This window comes from Xyrauchen texanus, chromosome 6 (genome assembly GCF_025860055.1).
Source record: "Xyrauchen texanus isolate HMW12.3.18 chromosome 6, RBS_HiC_50CHRs, whole genome shotgun sequence".
Lineage (NCBI taxonomy): Eukaryota > Metazoa > Chordata > Actinopteri > Cypriniformes > Catostomidae > Xyrauchen > Xyrauchen texanus.
This window is the reverse complement of record NC_068281.1, coordinates 17831461-17851246: the sequence shown is the minus strand read 5'-3', so window position 1 is coordinate 17851246 and position 19786 is coordinate 17831461. Positions and strand designations below refer to the sequence as shown.

General features: G+C 37.6%; 1 protein-coding gene across 3 annotated transcripts in view; it reads left to right on the top strand.

The window, feature by feature from the left end:
- Positions 1-19786, top strand: part of astn1 (astrotactin 1) — a 449912-nt gene that overhangs the window by 217305 nt on the left and 212821 nt on the right. For all 3 annotated transcript variants that reach the window (XM_052129056.1, XM_052129055.1, XM_052129054.1), the window contains 2 exons: positions 6493-6659; positions 15359-15553. In XM_052129056.1, coding sequence (XP_051985016.1) covers positions 6493-6659; positions 15359-15553 — 362 coding nt within the window. The remainder of the gene's footprint in view (positions 1-6492; positions 6660-15358; positions 15554-19786) is intronic.

The following is a 19786-nucleotide window of genomic DNA, read 5'->3' as shown; positions in this document are numbered from 1 at the left end:
ATTACATCATAGTGAGATATAACATCAGCATAGGCATAAACAGATCAATGCCTACTTTATCGTCGACACTGCTTAGGCCCACCCACCGATTTTACGATTAGAGTAGAGCGCTGAGATTATTTTTGGAGCAACAGGAGGTGTCATGATGGCCACGAAGATGTCAAGACGTTGTGCAGTGCCAGGTTGTTGGAAACTAGATTTCTTGCATTTGCTTCGCAAGGATCCCAACATTAAGAAAGAGTGGCTGACGTTTATTTTTAATTAAGTCCTGGATCGCGTCGGTAAGAACGTTTTTGTTTGCTCACTTCATTTTACCGAGGATTCTTTCACAAACAAGGAAGCAGGCTTTAATAAAAGTTGATGCAGTGCCAACTATATTGGACCAGACAGTGATGTCACAACAAACAATTTAAGTATCCATGTTTATTGTTTTGCTTACTGCTTATTGTTAGATGTGTACTGAATATTTGATTTGATCCTAGTGATTTTAGACACTCATGTATTAGTTTTAATGCACAGGAATCTCTAAGTAGCATATATTTTCTTGTTCTGTTGGCATGATGGCACAATTGCCACAGATGTACCGCTTTTGTCACTACACTGAATATATTATGAAAGATGATTACATGACGAACGACAGTGCGACAAACACCGGTGAATGTATCATGTATACATTTAAATGTTGCATGGTAAGTGTATCCTTTCACAGTTATAAATTTGATAGCACCGTGTATTTACACTTTATTTGTTACTGTCATGTGTTACTCAGCATTTGTAAAACACAGAAACTGCCCCAACTATGTAACAAGATACTCACCGTTGTGTCGCGTCTTAGTTTAAACAACAACAAAATAATACCTATTACACAAATAGACAAGTAATTTACAGTGATTATTTACCTAGCTATCACAGACTGCAGTATCCTTGGTGTTTGTGGAGGGGGTTAATTTTCTTCAAATTCGGTATCAGACTCTGAATCTGGATGAATTCCTCCTGTTGTCATTTTTTAACCACCTGACGTTTTAAAAACAACCCCACATGTGCGTAATGGTGGGGGAGTTTACACTTATCCAAAGATGCAAAGATGTTACCCAATCACAGCAGTGTGAGTTTACACTGAAGTCTTCAAGAACACATGCCCCAAAAAGTATTTGCATCAGAGGCACAAAAACTGGATAGAAAATGACCAATTACTCCTACATTATGACTACTTTTAATAAAAAATCACAATTAAATTATAAATGGACCTCAAGGAACATTATAAAATAATATAAAAATCCAATTCATGACACCTTTAATATAAGATATAATCCCCAAAATTAAAATTAAAAATGTGATGGTCAGTTGAACCTTTGGTTTTTACCAGATACAGTAAAAAAAAAAAAATAAATAAATAAATATATATATATATGGCATGCAGGGCGGAGGCGGCTTGTCCAGCGGCACCGTAGGCCTTGGCTGTCAGGAACGGCGAAAACCTACAGGCCCTGGATGGGAGCTTCGGGTGCCCGTGCCAGGTGGTGGCGCTCTGCAGGCATAGGTGCACCGCGAGCGCCTTATCCACTGGGGCATCACCGAGTACCCCTTGGCCTACCCATCATTGAGGGTAGTGAGGGCGGGGAGCTGAAAGATCGGGACCTCGCAGTAAAAGGTGCCTCCCATGACCTTGTCAGCACCTCGTGCACTTCCGGGAAGAAAGTAACTGGGGCGGGGTGTGGCTGTGAGTGGTGCCACGGGCCCAGGAACCAATCATAGTGCCACAAAGTTTCAGTGGAGAGCAGAGGGTTCCACTCCTGCCCGATGCTCGCGGCTGCCCTGAAAAGCATGTCAATAATTTCCGTGTCAGTCTGTGACTGGGCGACCGTACCCGAGGGTGGAAGCCCAGCCAAGGCTTCCGCGACTGACTGGACGAGCCTGCTATCCGATTCTGCACTCAAGAGCTCATCACCTTCACGGGCCCTGAACAAGAGGTCTAACTCGCCCTGAGATGAGCCGCCGCACTCATCCGGATGCCTGATCGGGGCAAACGAGCGTGCTGGGGAATTGGAGGTCCATGGGGAAATACCCGGCAGAGGTTGTCCCATTGAGGTCCCCAAATCGCCCCAGTGCTAGCTGCGCTGGCCTCATACCCATAGGTAGAACATTGCCATGGTCGTGTTATAGCAGTAAGAACATAACCAATCCACGAACGATGTCACGATAGACAGCAATCGTGGCCATCAGTGGGCGAGAGATAACGACCGTAATCAGGAATAACACACAGACGGATAGGCATCTTTAAAATGACGCGTCTTTAAAAAGATGTTTCCGTGTGTGCCGCTCTTTTACTCTTTTAGGATTTTTACTCTTTTAGAATATACTCTTTTATTCTGTCTTTATTCTATATACTCTTTTGTTCTGTCGAAGTGCCCAGGGGCAATCACTGCAGTGCACTGGTGCAAAGGGGGGAGAAGCCCCTGTAATGCACCGTCAGAATCCAGCAGAGGTGAATGGAAGAAAAGGAGAAAATCTGAATGGGCGGTTTTCACGCCAGCTCCTTTATACCCGTATGTGTGGAGTGGCATGCAATACCACTCGCCTATTCCCATTGGCCTTTTATCAAAGATCAGAGATGTCTCGGGCTCCCAAGAGTGACCCCTAGTGTCACTTCACTGACACAACGTTGAGTGAGTGACAGATAGGGAACAGTTAACAATAATGGCAATCTGTATATTATTATTATTTATTTTCAAGGCACAAATAACTATTGTTAACAAATTAGAAATTTAGCTAAATATGTCAAAAAAATCTGTCAGTACTTTTTGGTTATCGGAATGGATTTATTTGCCAAGAACAGAAGCACCTACCAATCCTGCATATTGGCACAATCCATCCATAATAATGTTGATTTTGGTTCTGTGTGTGTGTTCTTGTGTTTCTATAGCAACTGTCCTTGAAATTGTTCAGATTTACTGATGCAGTGCATGTCTGCCTGTGTTATACATAATCAGAACTCCATACCTCTGGGGTTTAATGTTCAGGCCATGTCTCAGAGTTTTAACAGTGTTTAGAACAATGTTACAGCTGTCATCAACTGTAGATGTTTTTTATGTATTATTATTATTATTATTATTATATTCCTTTTTCCCATGCAAATAAATAAATAAATCAGTTTTTGGATTGGTGTTCTGTCTCTTTTGTTCTCTTGCTTCTCTTCTCTTTTTAGATTTGCATAGCTTATTAGACAGCCTAAAAGGGATGTGTTCCTATATGACAAATTCGCATGGCCAATTCTCTTAAGCTTTAGAAAGCTATGGGACTAGATCCCCATTTGGAAATTAGATTAAAATGCTCAGTAGATCAGGGCTTTCTGAGTTTATCTTGAATTTATATCCTTTTTAGGCATCATTAACTGTCTCGCCATGCCCTCTGTACTACAAAGTGCTTTTCAATCAAGGCTGCTTTGAGTTCTGATAGAAGACAGCAATAATATTGGACTCTGACTCAGGAATTTCATTATTCACTGTGAGTTGGATGCAAGGTTGCACAGACCACAGACCAAGTGCTGTTCACAAACCAAAACAGTCCAAAAAAATGTCAAAACAATATAAAATAAAATGTAATTTCCAAATAATAATAAAAAAAGCATTACTGCAGTAAATAGCCATCCTTTATTTAAGAGCAATCCCGTTGCGTTATCAACTTGTGCATTAGCAGAAATATATAGGATATATGGCTGTCAGGACAAGTTGTAGTTAGTGAAACCAAGTGTCCTTTGTGTGAGACTTGACAGTGAAGTGAAGTGAACGTGAGTTATTTATGCAGGCTGTGATGATTGAGTGAATTCAGTGCAGGTGTGGTGAATTAGAAATAGAGTGAAGAGGAGCGGACCACTGAGGGAGTTGCAGAGTCACAATGACAACGTTTTTACACATACCTGAGTTTGCTGGAAAAACAGCATGTGCACAGCCGATGAATTCAGATATCGACCCTTTGTTTCTTTCAATTGTCTGAAATCCTCACAACCACCAAATATTTGAAAGAATCAGGGTGAACTGATATCCAGGTTCAGCGCGAAAAGCCAGAGCTTCAGTCGCTCATGATCATGTATATGCATTTTCTTTGGGGTTTCTGAAGGTTGAAGCATCCAGGATACACACACCAAATGACCATTTTGAACAGTACGCTTATATAAATGCAAATCTACAGCAAAGACAAATCAACTTTTGTACAGTGCCCCTTCTCTAGTAAACAATGATGTGCTTCCTGCCTCCTCCTCTACGTGACGCGTGACCTTACCAACAAGCTGAGAAGTGTACTTTTGTAGTTAAAAAGTATATAATTATTGTTTTGTTTCTAAGAATAATCAATCGTTTGGGTTCAGAAGAACTTTATTCTTCGTGTGGATTATTTGGATGCACCCTTAATATGCTTTTTGGACCATCAAAAATGGAGTACATTCACTTGCATTGTTTAAAGGAGGAGGCCTGAAATTCTATTTTGATGAAGAAAGAAACTTAGATACATCTTGGATGGCCTGAGGGTGAGAAAATTATCAGCAAATTTTACTTTTAGGGTGAACTATTATAAACTATTCCTTTAATATAAATGAAACCTGGAGATTTAACAAAATACAAAAGCATGACTGCTAAATAGTGTGAAATGAGGACGACCAGGCAAATCATGAAATAAAAATTGATTTGTTTCGAACAACCCTCCACTTCCCCATTATAACGTCCTCTGTTCAGCTGATCAAATTGGGACTTTGTGATTTAAGGAATCTGCCACAGATGAGTTAAGAGTCTCAGTGCCCTGCGCTCTCTGCATTGCTGGTAATAAATCAGCTGTCTTGTCAGCTGTAGCTAACTGACAAAATCAATACGGATGCATCCAGGGACAAGATGTGCTACTAAGATGCATTACCAACATTTGGGCTTTGATCCCAAATACGAATGAGGTCAAGTGGAAAGATGGCACTCAGAAAATGTGTGTTTCTTTTACACCAACTTGCAGCTGAAGAATCTGTGGAAGTTTGCTGGTAAAGTGAATATCATGCTGTGATGGACTTATTAATCATTTTACTCTCCCTAAGGCCCATGTATCAATAGCACAAATGTATTAGAAATGTTATTATACTATGAAGAAAGAGTCTTTTGTGTCTTTAGTAAAAGAGCTATGCAATTGTATTCTCTCTTAATGCATTTTTATTATGACAGCTGCTTATTTCTGGAATCAACGCCCACTGTAATAGAAAATGATGCCCTTTCAACCTCTCATTTGTAACAATTTTTGAATAGTGAATGACTAATTGTAGAGCAGTTTGTTCTTTTGTAGAAATGGCACTATCCAAAAGAATAAAGTGTTTCATTGTTGCTGCTTTCCCATTACAACAACAATGGCTTCCTTGGAAGCAGTTCTTATGCTAGTAAACCTTTTTAACACTACTGCAGGTAAGTATTTTGCTTGAATCTGTGGGCACCTGGCAGAAGAAAAAGTAATGAAGCTTATAAGTTAAGGTGTGGAGGCATATGAATTTTGTCCCATTCTCCAAGCAGGGATGCCCTGTAAGAATCAACCTGTCAAACCCCCCTTTGAAGCCAAAAGCTGACAGACAACATTGTGTGAACTTGGCTTCACTAGCTTGGGGAAAATTGCAATTGTCGATGCAAGGGACTGTGCCAGACAGAGAGAGTAGTGTAACCTAATGTTGGGGAACTTAAGTTTTTAAAAATAACGTGTTAGGTAGACAGACCAGTAATCTGCATTACTCATTTGAAAGTAACTAAGATATGGTGTAAATTCTATGGTAATAATTTAATCTGATTCAGGGCAGTGTCATAATGAAGATGTCACAGTGTTTTTTACTGCATCATGGAAAAGACCTTGTCACTCCATTCTTACCTCAATTCGGTGGATTTAGGCATTGGTGACGATGGTATTTTATGATCTTTTTGATTACAATTTTTCATAGTTTGAGCTGCAGCTTGGACATTCAGAAAATTTCCTTTTTTGCCTCACGATAATCAAAATTAAAATGTAGAACAAATAGTAAACGTTTACAGAATTATTTAATTCATATTATTTTAAAATGTAGCCTTCGAAAAATTATTGAAATACTTTGAAAAAATAAAATCCTAACCATCTTACTTTAACATGTCTAATAGTACTCCTAAAACATTATTGATATTTGGAAAATATTGTGTGTTCCACTGTTGGTTGTTTGTAATAACACTTTTGGAGAGTTTGCATGTTGTTTTTATTGGTTGAAAGCTTTTCAGCAACTGTCAGAGTTGTGGTTCAGTGGTTAGCATATGTATACTCCTGTCATGCTGGAGCTGTGTTGCTTGCTTTACACAAACAAGTCTGATTACACAATGAAGTAGAGGAAGTGCATTGCACAAATTTCACCTACCATCAAAATAAAATAAATGCAATATGTTAAAAAGAAGAGTGAAACACATATCAGTGAATGTATACCGTAAATGAATTTGTATGCATTTATCTTTCTCCCAGTGTCCTCCTGGTTTGAGTCCAATGAAGGATGGCACAGGTTGCTATGACCACCATATTGGCATTGACTGTTCTGATGGCTTTAATGGAGGCTGCGAGCAACTGTGCCTTCAGCAGCTGGCACCTCTGGAGGAGGACCCCACTCTCTACAACATCCAGATGTTTTGCGGGTAAGAAGACTCACACTCTACACACATGTAGCTATCTGTTTGATAGCTATATCTGAACATGTTAACAAGGCTTTCTTAAGTCAGACATTTTGAACTTTAACTGACATACTGAAACTGTCTCAAGTATTTTTAAACCAGAAGGGTGTTGGAATTTGGGTGTTTCTTTAACTTCAAGCAATTTTATGTCCCAACAGGTCAATTACAACAAACAGAATTAATTAGTAAATCTTAATATTTACACTTTTATAGCTATGATAATATAAACTGAGAGTGAAATAAACACAAACATTTGTAATATATGACATTTAAGTTGTTAAATAAAGTATGACCTTTGCGTCATTTCCACCTTGACCAACAATTTTGTCACTAATAAAGTATTTTCAAAAGTCAGTGTACTAGTCATTTAGGACACACACACACACACACACACACACACACAAAATATCACTTGTGAATAGACTGTTTATGCAAAAATGGCAGCTTGATTGGAAATTCTGCACATTAATACGATCATTCAGAAAGTGTGAAAGTAGTATTTGATTGTGTGAATTTTTCATACAATGTAGCTTCAGCAACACAAATAAGTCTGACAATTTATTCCAGATAAAAAAACTTTTAAGATATCTTTTCCACTACAGCAGTGGTTCAAAAAGTGTGTGGCACGCCCCTATTGTAAGGGGGGGGCGCAGAAGACTGGCCCGTTTTCAAATCACTTTCAAACATTCACCAAAAATAGTGACAATACATGCAATGTGCTCAATTACTACACCTCTGTAGAAGGCAGGCACCACAGCACGAACTTCACAAAGCATGTAATGGTGTCAGGTGTGCTCTCCGCTGCACTTATATAAACAAAGATGTCTCGTGCGCTAGTTTCAAAGATGAATTAACACTGTTATTTTGGTTAGTTACTCACACAACACTATTGAATGGCTTCAGAAGAATTGATATATAAGGCATAAAAGTTAAGGACATCTTGTACGGTGCTTTTGGATCTTGTCCAGCATATCACCATCCTCTCATCCCTCATTCTTGTTGCTGACATGTAGTACCTGTTACTTTTCTCAGCGCTGGGCAGGATGGGCCAATCACAGTCGTTTATGCTTACTGGAAGTTAAGAGTTAAAAATGCTGTTATATAGAATACTGAGGCAGATATGAATCTTTGCAATTATTATTATTATATATAATAAAAATAAATATTATATGGAAATGTCTCCATTAGAGAAAAACGGTCTGCTATTTAAATGCAGATGAATGGAGGATTTGGTTTGCAATGTGTTCATGCCCAGGGGTTGCTCCAGCAGCAGTATTACTTTTTATTTATTTATTTTTCCTTCTGTTTTTGTAAGTGTACAGGCATAATTAAAATGTTTTATGTATTTATGTAATACAGAAGGTATACACAAATTTACTGAACAATGTTGGCATTGTGACACATTTTCATTCAGATTCTTTTTCAGTGAAGTGTAACTTTTCATTCACTTTTTATAGTATTTTTAAATATTAAAACTTTTTTGCGAGATATAAATATGAAAGAAAATGCTGCAAAAGTTTTTTGTTGTTTCAAAGGGAGGTATGACCAAATACATTTGAGAACCAATGTAGTAGAGAATGAATAATGATTTGAAATGTGGTGAGAATTAGTAGACATGGTAAATAAATTAGTGAGTTGAATTTTACATTTTACATTTATGTATTTGGCAGACACTTTTATCCAAAGCTACTTACAGTGTCATGAAATTAATTGTATCATTTTGTGTGTTCCCTGGGAATTGAACCCATGATCTCAGCGATGCTAGCTACTTCTACCAGTTGTGTTTCAAATGGGTTTTATTTAAAGTCTACAGGGCCTACAGTGCCATAGTTTAAAAAACACCCACTTGCATCCACTATTTTTAAATTAATCTTGAATTCACATGCTAACACACGTTCATCTGCAAAACAATGCAGTTGAATACCCGCACAATCTGAATTTTTTGCACAATATTATTTTTTCAATGTTTGCTATAATATTGAATGTGACGTTTGTAAAAATAAATAAAAAGCTAAACAAAACAAAACTTGTTTATTACAATAATTATTGTAATAAACAAGTTTTGTTTTGTTTTGTAAGGATAAATTAGAAACAAACTCTTGCAGAATGTCACATGACAGTCACACCATGGTAATTGCCTCACTATAACCTTGATTTTTGCTTTTTTTAAAGAAAAGGAGTGATGAGTCTAAATAAATTTTGGTGGTAATCAATATTATGTCACAAATGCTGTCGATTAAACTTAAATTGCATTGAACCTGGAACATTCCTTTAATGCACTTTTGAATCGTTTATGTGAATTTTGAGGACATTTGCTGATGACTGTTGTATGTTGGCATTGCTAGCGGCATGCTCTACCAGTTGAGCCGCACACTTAAAAAAGTTGGAACCTACAATTGTTACCTCAAGTGCTTTCTTACGTTTCTACTTAATCTAATGCATATAATTAGATTTTGTTGGTGTAGCAAAATTTGTCAGGTTGGTTTAATCAGATTAAATTAAATTGTTGACTTAAATTAAACCAGTTATTTAGTTGTTACCACATGGAGCATGTACTTGTTTTAGGTTTCCTGACAACATTTTACACTCCAGGAACATTCTTTCAATATTGTCAAAGGAGATACATTATAAATACCAGCCGACTTGTAGATGGAACATATACTGTAAATCATAAATACAAATTGTGAACACAATTCATTTAAAAGGAACGCTACAGTCAAACAGACTAGTTCTTGTTCGGCAATGAAGAAGTCATCTTCCTGTCATGTCTTGGAGGTAGTGCCTACACTCTGACATGACATCACATGCATCACAGAAAACTAACCACTGTGAGACGTTCATGTGCTAGCAGTAGAGACTATGTGGTCCAATTGGAAGAAAGACCTTTTCCTATATATTCTTTCTTGCTAAAACAACTTTTTTTTATCCAGACTCCAAGATCATTAGCTTCTGTAGGCTCGTGACAAATGTGCATAATTATCTCTTTCTTGATAATATGACTGAAGCCACTTAAAGTGTTTTCTGTGTTACGGATGTGCTACTGAGATGATGTGTCTCACCTCCACTGATGACAATTTCCTGTAGTGCTACCAGGAAAAGTGAGACTGAGAATTTAAGCTCTGACACCCCTTTCTCTCTGTTGTTTGTGTTGTAGAGTACACGTCACAGCTGAGTTTCAAAGTTCCATAAATATAAATGAGTTCTGTGAAGTGTCACTTTTAAGATGATACTGTTCTGCATATGGTAAAAGTTGGTAGTGCATTGAGTTGGCAAACAGAATTGCCAGCCTTACATTCATGTTGTATGCTACACTGTGAGATCATTACCTATACCTACAGCATATGGCTTTCTTGCTAAGAGTGATGTCTTCATGTTTTATGACCTATGTTTTTTTTAAACACACTCCTAAGGTACAAACAAGTGAATAGAAATTATTGATGACACTTAATAATGCCTAAATAAAGAAATCAAAAAGCAAAAAGCAAAAAAAAAAACATGAAAAACACTATATGGAATATATCATTCTAATATTATCTTTCCATGTAATTTCATAGTGGTAGTACATTATAATATATATATATATATATACATATATATATATATATACACACCCACCTGCCACATACACTCAACCTTCTCTCTCCCCGGAATACTGATCACCCACACCTGCCTCCAATCAACACATCAATCAGCTCCTCTATTAAACCCTCTGGGTTCTGAGGGTGTTTTGGGCCCTGGAGAAGTTTTAACATGCCTTTACATTTGTGCTTTTTTCAGTTGCTTATTAACATATTAATGGCTAAAGTCTGATATCACTGTATTCAGCACAAACTGGGCTACAATAATGTGGGCAACATGTAAGGTTTGTATGTTTGAGAAAATAACATTTATGAGTTGTTTTTTAAAAAAAAGTCATTGAAATAAGGCCATATAACACATACTAAACATTTGTTCACAAGACTTTTGAACTGGATCTTGTAGCCTACAGTTTTTGCTACAAAATGATGTGAAAACCATCCTGATCACTCATTCATACAAAAAAAATGCACTAATTTAACTTTTGTAAGACAATTTTAGTGTTAGAAAGGTCATATGCGAGGAGGCGTGAACTATCATGAATATCGAGGTAATTCACACCTGAGGAGACAAAAGACCCCTGTCCTGGGCCTATCAATGAGGAATGTGACAGAAAGAGAATGAATGGGAGGAGACTTAATGATCAAAATCAAGTTTTAAGTTAAAAGAAGTAATATGACTAAACATTTTCATTACATAAAGACTTTACTTAATTTTATATTTATACTACCGTATAAAAGTTTTAGAAGAAGTCTCTTCTGCTCAACAAGACTGCATTTATTTGATCCAAAATACAGTTAAACATTGTGTGAACTCTTTTTACATTTTAAAATAACAGTTTTCTATTTTAATATATTGTAAAATGCAATTTGTGATCAAAGCTGAATTTTCTGCATCATTACTGCAGTGTCACATGATCCTTAATAAATCATTATAAGATGGTGATTTTCTAATATGGGCATATTTAAAGTGCATTTTACTAATTTACACCTGAACAGATATTTGCAAGCACAAGCATTGATGATAATGAGGCAGCATAAACACTAGATAAAATATATTCTAAACATTCATATAATTTTATATCATATTTATATCATACAGCATGCAATTTAAATACCTTCTTTAGCTTAAACAGCATTAAATGTAACTAAAACTTGCTTATTGGGAGTCATATTTCAAATGTCAATACACTGAATCCTGTCTGGCAAGTCTAGAATCAGTCCCACTAGTAAAATATGTACATGTTTATATCAAATAGCATGTCAACTAAAGAAAACTAAATGACTTACTCGTCCGAAATTGTATCCTCGTCTGGATCAAGTCTATCTTCAAAATAAAAATGTTCAGCAGAGTACCGCTCTTCTTCTGAGGAAACTGTTAACTCTTCCATACTATCCAGGAGTTTCCTCACCTGTGTATCGTTACAAACGCGCATTAAAGTGAATGAATTGTGTTTACATCAAACCTCTCTGTCGGGGGCATTTACCATTTGATTTGATCGTCTCAGCACATTACCGTATGAATGGCACGCTCTGCTGGTTGGTGTGATCACATTAGCTGTAATTAGATGAACCAGTATAAACTGTACATCGCTTAGTTTCATACAGATTACATTGCAAGAGAATATTTGTTTTAAAGTTGAATTGTTTTATTTAAAAGTAGACATTTTAAGCTTTGTTTAGACATATGTTTCAGGTTTGTGTGATAAGTATTCACAGAGTTTCAGTTCATTTTTGTGACGTGTTTCAGAAATACGCTTGTGGAGATAGACGTCTGATAGCTCATCCTTTTTATTTTCTTTATTTTACAACAGCACAAGGTTTTGTTGTTATTGTGGGTGTACACAAATAAAAGTAGACCCTTTATAGTCTCTAATGATGTCTTACACTTATCTGTATGCCCCAAAATGACGGAGTATTTTAAGTTGTTTCCGCTGTAATGACGAAAATATCCAGCAGGACGCGCCAGGTGTCTGGTCTCAACCTGGAATACAGACTCACATACCTGATCTTCATGTCTGCCCAGAACTGAAATATCACACTCACCTGCTTGGCTTTGTTTGTGTTCCATGTCTCAATAAACACATGCTTGTGTTCAACATCATCAAGTCTGGGTATTCCTAATAGAAGACCAGACCAACAAGAACCATGAACCCTCCAGGGGCTGGTTGACGCTCTCCAGCAAGCAGTGGCTAACCCCTCATCACCTCCAATATCACCCAGCACTTCCACAACTACTTCTCCGGTGTATTCCGCCAGTCCCGTGGTCAATCCAGCGCCCTACTCTGGATCGGCGGAGAACTGTGGTGGCTTTCTGCTCCAATGTTCGCTCGCTCTTGAGATACAGCAGCATCGATTCCCCACTGAGTGGGCTAAGGTTGCATACATCATCTCCTTGCTGTCTGGACAAGCACTACAATGGGCCTATTCACTTCGGGTTCAGAATAGCCAGGTAACACACCAAGGTAAGCAGTTTACGGAGGTATTTGGACTTCCTGAGGGTGACCCTTTAGCTGCAGGAAAGCTTCATTATCTTTGTCATGGTCAGAGCTTCATCAATGTCTATACACTTACTGTCATACAGTAAGTTCCACACTCTGGCAGAATCTAGTGGCTGGAATGAAACTGCTCTGATTTCCACCTATCGCCTAGGAGTCGAGCCAAATCTGCGGCAGCATCTCTCATCCTACGAGGACACCATGGGGCTGGAGCGCTTCATCCAACTCTCCATCTGAGTAGCTAACTGCATGAAGAACTGCCTCGATGATTTACCCGCCTTGCAGTCTCTGCCATTCCCTCCGCAAAGGTCGCCTTACCACTTTCCAGAACAGAGACGGATTATGACTTTGATGTGCCCTGGGCACGGATGCCTCAAAGGCCCCCTACACTACATTTGTACAGACAACTGTATGCCACATCATACTGGATTTTCAATGACACAAATACGTGGGGGAAAATACACACAATATTCTGTACTTTCACACCACAAATTGGTTTATTTATATCTAACCAGCTTCTGACCTTCTCTAAACATATCACATGAGAATATTCCATGAATAATTTACATTTCTGCATTTAGCAGATGAGCGTTTAGCAATCGATGCATTATAAAAACAAGGAGCAATATCAATCACCAAAGGCATTTAGCTAAGTAAAATTTTTTGGTTTTACCTTAGCTGAGGGGTATCTTTATTGATTTCCTCAGAGAAAACGCTTCCACAACGTCATCAAAATCCAGTTCCCTCACAAGATCGCATTCAATGGCAATTAAAGACAGTGAATTGAGACGTCCTTGACACATTTTGTTTCTTAGTTCGTTTTTTACTCTTGCCATGAGAGAAAATGAACGTTCTCCTTCACAGTTGCTGACTGGTAGGGTGAGGAAAAGCTTTAGGGCAACATACATATGGGGAAAATTGATGGCAGCCCATTATCTATAATTGTTTTCAGCATATTTGATAGTGTTCTATCCGGCTCCATTGAAATGAAAGATCTGAACTGTATCAGCTCATCAGCAAGACAGCTGTTCAAGTCATCAGGGTAAGCAGCAGAAAGGTGATGGGCTCCTGTAATAATGTTGCTGTCGGATTCTGAGTCTGGCACGTATAGAACACAAAAGAGACTATTCATGTGTTTATAAGCATCCAGTCTGTGATCAAGGCAGTTGTCAATATTGTCAATGGTAACATTAAATGTGTCCACTTGAAATTTTCAGCTTCCACTAAGGCCTGCGTCACCATCTGTGGTGTACTTCATGCTTATAAGACTGCCATGCACCTGGCACACTTGAAGCGCTCCTCACAAAGTGTTCAAATAGTTCTCGCTGAGCTGATACAAACTAACGCAATGACTCAAGCAGTCACACTGCTGTCCGAAGGTCCATATCACTTTGTAGACATAAACGGGTCGCGTGGACTTGTTCGAGAATAGTATTCCAGAACTGCACCATAAATGCAGTTTCTAGTTTGTCCATCTTTGCATGAAGTCCCGATGCTTCGTTGCGTGTTTCCCTTTTTTCGGTCTCATCTGCAGCTATACTGTTTAAGGCCTCTCTTATATTACTGTAATTTTGCCAAAGAGCTTTGGCCGAATCAGCCCTACAGCTCCACCGAGTATTAGATAAATGCTTAAGTGTTAAGTTTGTTTTTTCGAATACTTTTCCCCATCGGCGTTTAGATGCAGAAAACAATTAATACAATGACTGTAGCAGACTAAAATACTATTCGACCTCTGGACTGCTGTGTATACTGTTTACATCTACTAATTTCAATGAGTGAGCTGCACAAGGTATGTAGTGGGTCAATGGATTTCTCAGTTTTAAGTGAGCCTGCAGTCCATTGTATTTGCCCGACATATTACTCACATTATCGTACGATTGGCCTCTACAGTTTAATATGTCCAAGCCTTGGTCATTTACCATTTTAATGACGTAATCACACAAACCCTCACCTGTGTGACATGAAATGGGCTCGAAAGCTATGAATCGTTCTATTACATTCCCTTTCGCATTGACGAATCTGAAGATGAAAGTTAATTGGTGTTGAATCTGGTGTTGAATCAACGATGACTGAAAAATATTTGGCATCCTTTAATTCATTCGTGATTACTTGTTTAGTTTTTTCTCCCAATACATCAATAAACTCCTCAAATATACTTTATGACAAATAAGATACACTTCCCCTTCCTTTTTGGCCACGTGTTTTAATATGCTTCGATAGAAGCTCGTCCTCTCCCCTGAACGCCAGTCCTCTTTCTGCTAAAAACTTTATCACTGCCACCACACGCTTCAGTAAATCTTTCCAGTATTCCCTCTCTCCAGCTATTTGTTTGAACAGAGCTGAGTCCATTGCCTGGGTGTCCAATCTTTGTCTAGATTTATTCAAGTTGATTCAGTGATGTTAAATAATATTTTTAACTTAAAACTAGATATTTTTGATGTTAACACATAAAAAATATTTTCAAGTTTAATAATTTTTTTTGTATAAAGTATTATCTTACTCTACTTGCCAAACAATTACTCCCCTGAATTTCTTTTTTTTTTTTCTTCTCATCTCTTGTGTCGTTTTCCATTTGCTGTCTGTTTTGTAGATGTATTGAAGATTACAAGAGAGGAGCAGATGGCCGCTCCTGTCAGCCGCTGTCAGAGGCATGCACTGAGGGATTGGACTGCGGGGACATTGCTGACATCCCAGCCAACCAGACTGTGTTTGGGGACCTCTTCTATGGCTTTAATAACCACACCAAAGTGATTACATCAAGACAGATCCTTAAGTCCACCTTCAGGTGAATTAGTGATGAGGTTTAACCTCTTCTCTGAGTATGTTTTTTGCTATGCAAGGGGTGACAGCTGACTTGTATTCAATAAGTGTTCAAAGATTGTGTTCATAATGCGAATTGTTGTAATGTGATTTCTTTAGCCTCACTTAATTAGACCTGTGGTTCCCAGTTTTGTCATGTTCCAGTGATCTTACCATGGTTAAGAGGTGTTGTTCAGTACACAAAGTGGAGTTAACCATGGTAAAATAACTGTAACACTTGGCCTTAAGTGGCTTATTTATTTTATTATTATTATTATTATTTTTATTATTATTATTATTATTTAGGCTTTAGCCAAATTTACTGACAGAACAGTGAAGATATGGCAAGATACAATATATTGAGGAGAAGAGAGGTGGATCAGGAGATGCATGAACTCAGGTTCAAACTGGGGTTGCGTTATATGTCTGAGCATGTGTACAGCCCATATTGCCACATCTCTGAGAGCAAGTAGCTTATTGTTTTTATACTAGGATGAGAATATACAAGTCACTAAAAATCAGTTGATAATTAAATTGATTAAAAAACAAAATAATCCCACCAAGTTATACATTTAATTAGCCTTCAACTCTATGTTGTTTACAGTTGCCAAGAAATGGACATTGTAAAAATGTAATCATATTATTATTATATATTTTTTTTGGTGTAAACTCAGGTAGGTCAGGTAGATTCGTTCATGTTAAATAATAATAATTATAATAAATTATGTATATATATATACATAATTTATTTACCTGAATAAAACCTTTTAACTTATATGTTATAACGGCTATTTTATAACAACTTTGAATGTAGCTCATCCAGATCGATTTTAGAGCTGGAAATTATAATAATAAATTATTCCACCTAGGCCAAAATATAATATATTTTTCATAATCAATAGTTAATTTTTGTTTTTGTTTTAAAGGGATATTTCATCCAAAAATTACATTTCTCTCATCATTTACTCAACCTCTTACCAGAGCCATCCCAGATCTTCAGCAGAACACAAACAAAGATTTTTAGAAGAATATCTCAGCTCTGTAGGTCCATACAATGCAACTGAATGGTGATCAGACCTTTCTAGTTCCAATAAAATAAGACTCCAGTGGTTAAATATATATATTCAGAAGAAAGTCCTTTTTACGCTAAATCTTCATTTTCACTTTCACTTTTACATCTGAAAGTCACATGTGGTGCCTGTTTAGCTTCACTTTCACTTATGAAACATAAGTTAATTTTAAAATAAGTTTCTCACCCACACCTATTATATTACTTCTGATGATATGGATTTAAAGGGTTAGTTCACCCCAAAATGAAGATTATCCCATAATTTACTCACCCTCAAGCCATCCTAGGTGTATATGACTTTCTTCTTTCAGCCAAACACAATCGGAGTTATATAAAAAAAAACATCCTGGCTCTTCCAAGCTTTATAATGTGAGTGAATAGAACCTTAGAGTTTGAAGCCCTTAAAAGTGCATCCATCCATTATAGAATGTAATATAATCCATACGAATCCAGTGGGTTAATAAAGGCCTTCTGAAGTGGTGTTTTTGTAAGAAAAATATCCATGTTTATAACTTTATAAACCCTATAACTCCTCGCGTACACGATAGAGTTGAGTTCCGGCATATGACGTAGGTGTAGCGTAAGCTCTTGTGAGAAGTGACATAAGTCATGTAATGTAACATACTGTTATCACAAATGAGAGTTTGCTGTGTTGAAATCCAACCACGTTGGACTGTTGTGTATTTACGCCATCGCGGATGAGACCGGCACACTGTGTTTATCCATTAAAGGACCAAAGGCTGCGGGACAGGTTACGAGCCGTTCACAAGCATCTCTAAGTGATAAACTAACAGTTGCCTTTTCTCCCACAATCGCGAAACCGGCTTCAGTGCCGCAACTTTATTCTCTCTCTAACCACACACACACACACACACACACACACTTGTGCACGCACGGCCCCTCACAAACATTTGGCTAGTAGATAACTTTGTGATAAAGCTCAGCTTTGTCCCCAAATTATCGTACAAGCGGAGACACGCGGTAAACGGGCGAACGCCATTAACCGGCTTCTCTCCGCCCACATTCGCGGTCATACTCTCTGGCCGGAAATCTCACTTGACGTACACACACACACACACACACACACACACACACACACACACACACACATATACCGTCCTTTCATGTGATATAGGCTTATTTTGGTTACCATATCTAATCATGTCACTGTTTTGTTTGTAGTTGTAGGTCAGAAGTGTATTGACTGCATTGTATTAATTATTAATTGATATTGCTGCATCAATAAACTTTGTTATATTTTAAAGAGAAGTGCTTTGGTTTGTTTTGCATACACATGTCAAAGGCTGGCAGGGGATGCCAGTGCTCGAATTCAAACCTTCGTTGTTTCCTTTTGAATTTTGATGATCTACGGACATCAATTTTCCTAAGAGAACAATCTAATATTGAGACTGTTATACCATATTAGTCCCTGATTCCAGGGTGGTGCCCCGTCGATATTAATCCTAATTAATATTCTATTGATTTTGATAATTGACAATTATCTTTGATGATTGTTGAATTTGAAGGATCAATAAGCTAGTGTTAAGTCTAATCAATGTTTCATTGATTTTAATACTGAATGATTATCTTTGATAATAATTAATAGTCTATTGAATTTGATTATTGTTGATTTAAAGGATTAAAACTAACATTGATTCTAATCAGTGTTCTATTGATTTTAATAATTGATAATTATCTATGATAATAAATCATTATTGCTAATAGCCAAACCCGCTCCTAAACTGTGAGCCCTACAGCTAAAATGGTATGATTATCTTTCACATGCATTGTATAGACCCACAGATCTGAGATATAAATCTTTGTTTATGTTCTGCTGAAGAAGGAAAGTCAAGCGCATCTTGGCTGGCATGAGGGATGATAAGATAATAAAAAATTTTGGGTGAAAATATCTTTATTATTTGTACCGTATTCTTTATGTTCCGTATGCTAAATATGGTAATCTTGAATATACTGGAGGTTTTTAAAGTATGGCAGTAATGCTATTTAATCATCAGGGCTAATTTAATAAAACCACATATCCTGTGAAATAGCACCACAGAACATTTATCTAATCGAATGCGGAACCACTTTGAAGGGGAGGAGGGAGGCCAGAGTGATGGAGGAATAGATAGAGCGGGTGGAGAGTTAACGTTATCAAGAAGCCAAAATCTCTAATGCTCTGATCTCATTTAGAGCTGCCCAGAGAGACAGCGGGTTTAGACAGCCTTTGAAAAGCACAACCAGCCCCCATGCTCCGAAACTCACTCTCTGCACCTTTAGAGAGGCCTTGCTAATGCAAGCTCTAATTATGGGGAATGACAAGATGCAAATTAAAAGTGACCATAAGCAAGTTTGATTTAATGAGGATTAATTTGGCCAGCTGAATTTTCTAGATCTTCGGTTAAACAAATGAAGGCTAAGCCAGGTTCATTAATCCTTTATAGAATATTGCAGAGCTGCAAAAATATATTTCAAACTTAAGGAAATGGTCTAAATATTGATACTCAGGAGGGGCAGGGAAAGGAAATGAAAAGTTGTTTGACATTCTAGTATGCAGAAGGGAAATCTTTAAAGAGAACGGTTCAGATAAACAACATATTTTCCTGATTGATTGCATTCTGAGATAAATGCAGGGCTTCCATTTATTTCAGGTATGTTTGACTTGTCTAATCTACATTAGGATATAAAAAAATAAATTTTTGATAGCTGTTAATCCTTGCAGTTTGTTTAGTGTTTGTCGGTTTAATGTTTGATTTATTTTTTAAGATTTTGGTTTGCTGTGAGTCACTGAGGATACATTTGCAGTTTTCTCGGTTACGTGAAATGTAACCCTGGTTCCCTGAGTGGGAACGAGACACTGTGTAAAAGCATTGTGACACACCCTGAGTGTCACTTGGTCTGAAGCCAATCACACCTATGTATTGGCTGGTGGCGCATACTTCACACACCTAGGGAGCCATGTCAAAGGCTCCATAAATGCGCTCGCTTTGATGCCATTGAGAAAGATTTTCTTTAGGAAGGCATAAGCCTGTGCACTTGCTAGAGAGTATGGCCAGCTTACGCAGCATCTCATTCCCACTCAGGGAACCAGGGTTACGTTTTACATAAACGAGACGTTCCCTTTCATAGGAACTCGAGCTGCGAGTGCTG